The sequence below is a fragment of the Phocoena phocoena genome, chromosome 16, assembly GCF_963924675.1.
Source record: "Phocoena phocoena chromosome 16, mPhoPho1.1, whole genome shotgun sequence".
NCBI lineage: Eukaryota > Metazoa > Chordata > Mammalia > Artiodactyla > Phocoenidae > Phocoena > Phocoena phocoena.
This window is the reverse complement of record NC_089234.1, coordinates 57,765,226-57,768,690: the sequence shown is the minus strand read 5'-3', so window position 1 is coordinate 57,768,690 and position 3,465 is coordinate 57,765,226. Positions and strand designations below refer to the sequence as shown.

The 3,465-nt window shown below is 66.5% G+C and overlaps 1 protein-coding gene across 1 annotated transcript; it reads right to left on the bottom strand.

Moving 5' to 3' along the window:
- Window positions 1–231: 231 nt before the first annotated feature.
- Window positions 232–2,898, bottom strand: ZNF503 (zinc finger protein 503). The gene is made up of 2 exons (XM_065894751.1): window positions 2,581–2,898; window positions 232–1,860 (listed from the first exon to the last, which is right to left on the bottom strand). The coding sequence occupies exons 1-2, from the start codon at window positions 2,896–2,898 to the stop codon at window positions 232–234; spliced, it is 1,947 nt and encodes a 648-aa protein (XP_065750823.1).
- Window positions 2,899–3,465: the final 567 nt, after the last annotated feature.

Here is a 3,465-nt window from a genome sequence, read left to right as displayed (position 1 = left end):
AAAGTTTGGGTGGGGAGATGAGAGGTGGGGAAAAGGAGAGTGAGTTTCCCACCGGGTCTCGGTCGCTGTTTCGGGTATATAGATACGGTATATATATATATATTTTCCTTTTCTGGCCCGGGTGATCCCCACGCGCGGGTGACAGTAGCCTCTGCCCTGTTCCCGCCCCTCCCTCGGCTCTTCCCCACTCCCCAGTTCTTTTCTTTCCCTCGACAGCCCTCCCGACCGTCCTCACTGGTACCCCAGCGCGGAGGCCGTGGTCAGTCTCTGTCCGTAGAGGGCGTAGGGGGAGTAGTAGGGTCCGGTGGCGGCGGGCACGGGCACGGGAGCGCCGGGCGTGGGGAGCGGGCTCTTGGAGTAGGGGTGGTAGCGGCTGCTGAGTCCCAGCGCGTGGTGAGGGCTGCGCAACGCCAGCGTCCCGGGGCTGCCCGGGGCGCCCGACGTGGGGATGTGCATGTGGCAAGCCATGGCGGCCGCTGCAGCGCTGGCCAGAGACGAAGAGCTGGGGTAGCCCGACAACAGTTTGTCTGTCCCGGGGAAGGCCGTATGGGTCCGCAAGTGGCTCAGCAGCTCTTCGGACGTAGCGAAGCGCTTGTCGCAAGGCCCGTTGGCCGACACCCAGTTGCAGATGTGGGGGAGTGGGTCGTTAGGGAGCATGAAGCCGTAGGGGTAGAGGGGGTGGCCGGCCAGAGAGGGCGGTGTGGCGCCGGCAGCCGCGGCAGCGGTTAGCGATGAGTGCACGCCGTGCAGAGGGTGCGTGGGGTACACCAGTGGGTATCCGGACTTGAGAGCTGCAGCCGCCGCGGCTGGATCGTGAGCGCACGACGCGCTGGCTGCCGCCGCCCCAGCCAGGTGGCTGGCGCAGTGGTAGCTGAGGCAGTACGGGTCCCGGCACAAACTGGCTGTCATCACGGACGGCGGCGACGCTCCGGCCAAGGGGCTCGAGCCGGCGGGCTTACTGCAGCCCAGAGAGCCCGCCGCGGCCGCCGCCAGCTGCGCCCCCACCAGGCTGCCCGGCTTGGTGGGGTCGAGCGCCACCCCGTGTGGCAGGAACTGGGGCGGGTAGCCGGCGTAGGCCCCAGCCAGGCTGCCTGGGTAGGTCATGCCCGCGGGAGGCAGAGGGAACACTGTCTGGCCCGGCTTGTAGGGCGACACGGGCGCCACCAGCCCAGAGCCCAACACCGAGGAGGAGGTGGGCGCGCTAGGGCCGGAGCCGGAGCCCGATGAGCCGCCACAGTCCGAGCCTAGAGCCTTGCCCCCGGGGCCCCCATCTGGGTGCTGGTTCACGTCCACATTAATCCCGCCGCCACAGCTAATCCGGCCGTGCGCCAACCCCGTGGGTCCCCCTTCGGCCGAGGCGCCCCCGGAGCCCTTGCTGCCGCCACCGCCGCCGCCCGCCTCGGAGTCCTTCTTGTCGTCCTTGCCCTCCGGGCCGCCCCCGGCCGAAGGCAGCATGCCTCCTGGCGAGCAGGCCGAGGCGCTGGAGCTTGGGCTGCCTGTCCTGGGCGTGAATGGCTGGCAGGTGGCGCTCGGTACCCGGAATCCTGACTTCTCCGCCGAAACCCCCCCGCCGCCGCCCCCGCCGCCCCCGCCTCCGCCGCCGCCGCCTCCCGGCTCCTTCTTATCCGAGCCGGGTTTGGAGTACGGCTTGAAACTCGACTTGTCCTCCACGCCGATGTCGCTCATCTTGAGGGGGCCCGACTTTGCGTCCTTGTCGCCCCCGGCGCCGCCGCCGGCACCACCCGCGCCTCCCCCGTTGGAGGCGACCGAGGAGAGTTTGGACGAGGGCGAGGGGTCGGGCTTCCCGATCTGCGAGCATGTTTGGGCCAACAGCGCCAGCGGGCTCTTCTTGGCATCAAGCTGCGGGGGTCAGACGTGGGGGGGGGCACAAAGAAAGAAGGGGAAACCCTTTAGAATCCTGGCTTCTAGGTTTCAAACGCACCTCCGCCGAGACCCGCAAAGATCCTCCCAGCCCCAAGGCGCAATTCTAGGCGACACCTTTTCTACACACACACATTCTCGCTCTTGAGAAAGGCCACAGCACCCCCCCCACGCCCGCCATCAGGATCTTTCCTGTCCTCTCTAAGAGATGACTGTATTTAAAAAAATGCAAAATGTTTTGGTTTCTGACTCTTTGACCCAGAACTGTAACCCCACGCACCCACACACACCCCTAATTCGAGTAAGGGTTCGGGTGATTGGCGCCTTAGAGGCTGTGTACAAACACCAGCTTCTGGAGAACCGGAGGACTGGGACTTTGGAACCGTAGTTTGGGCTCCCGGGCTCCTATCTTCCAGGCTGAGAATGAGCGGACCTGGGTCGGGGTAGGGGCTTTAATACCAAAGGGAGAAACAAGTTTCGGCTGCCTTGCCTTCTAGTATTCACACCTTATTCTACCTCCTCCTCTCTTTCCGCCCTAGTTTTAAGGTGCGGGAGCACTATCCTCTCCTCTCATCCCGGAGCTGAATCACTCCGACCCCCCCTTCCATTACCCCCCTCCCCCGATCCAGAGAGAAAGAAATCCTGTGAAGGGGCAGCCAGGGTGGTGGTCCCAGCGAGCTCCAGGGATAGGGTCCTTACCTCTATGGGGCTGACGGGAGTGGAAGGCAGGGGCTGCAGGTACTCGGGGTGCAAAATGTGGCCAGTCCGTGCCGTCAGCATCTTCAGCACCTTGATGGGCAAGCGGTTAGCCTGGCGGAGAGGGTCAGAGGGGGGCACGGCGTGCACAAAAGGCTTGGTGCTGCCGGCCGGGGACGAGCCTGGGCCGGGGCCGGAACCGGAGCCGGAGCTATTTCCAGAGAGCGCGCTGGTCCAGGCAGGGTCCGCGCTGCCGCTGCCGCTGCCGCCGCCGCTGTGCTTACTGCTTCTTAAGGCAGAAAGCGAGGGCGCTGTGCTCATGACCCACCCGCGCGCATGGGAGCAGCGGGGGGAGGGCTCCTGGAGGCGCGGGGCGGGCTCGGGGCTGCGCGCTCGCCGGGGGAGCAGGAGCAGCAGCAGGAGGAGGAGCTGGCGCGGCGATCACGGGCGCCCAGAGCGCCTTCTCGGCGCCTGGAGCCAGAAGCGAATAATCCTGGGTGGCCCGCAGCGGAGCCGTGGCCGAGCGGGAGGAGCCGGCCCGACTGTGGGAGTGCCGGGTGGCTCGCGGTGTCCGCCTCGGGCTGTGCCCCTGCGCTGCGCACTCGCGGCCCGGCGCTAGCGCCTGCGCTGCTCTCCGCGATGTGAGCCGCTGCCTGTCCAGCCTGGGCTCTGGCGAGAAAACTCACTTCAAAAGCAGCTGCACCGAGGGGGAGATTAAAGCCTTTGCCGCCTTCCAATCAAATGGGAGCCCGAGGTGATTGGAGGGTCAAGGGGATGTGACGCGTCCCGCGCCAATGCTGCCGCCGCCGCCGCCGACGCCGCCGCCGCCGCCAGGACTCTCAGCGCTGGTTTTAATGGGCAGCTCCCTCTTCGCCGCTCCCCCTGCGT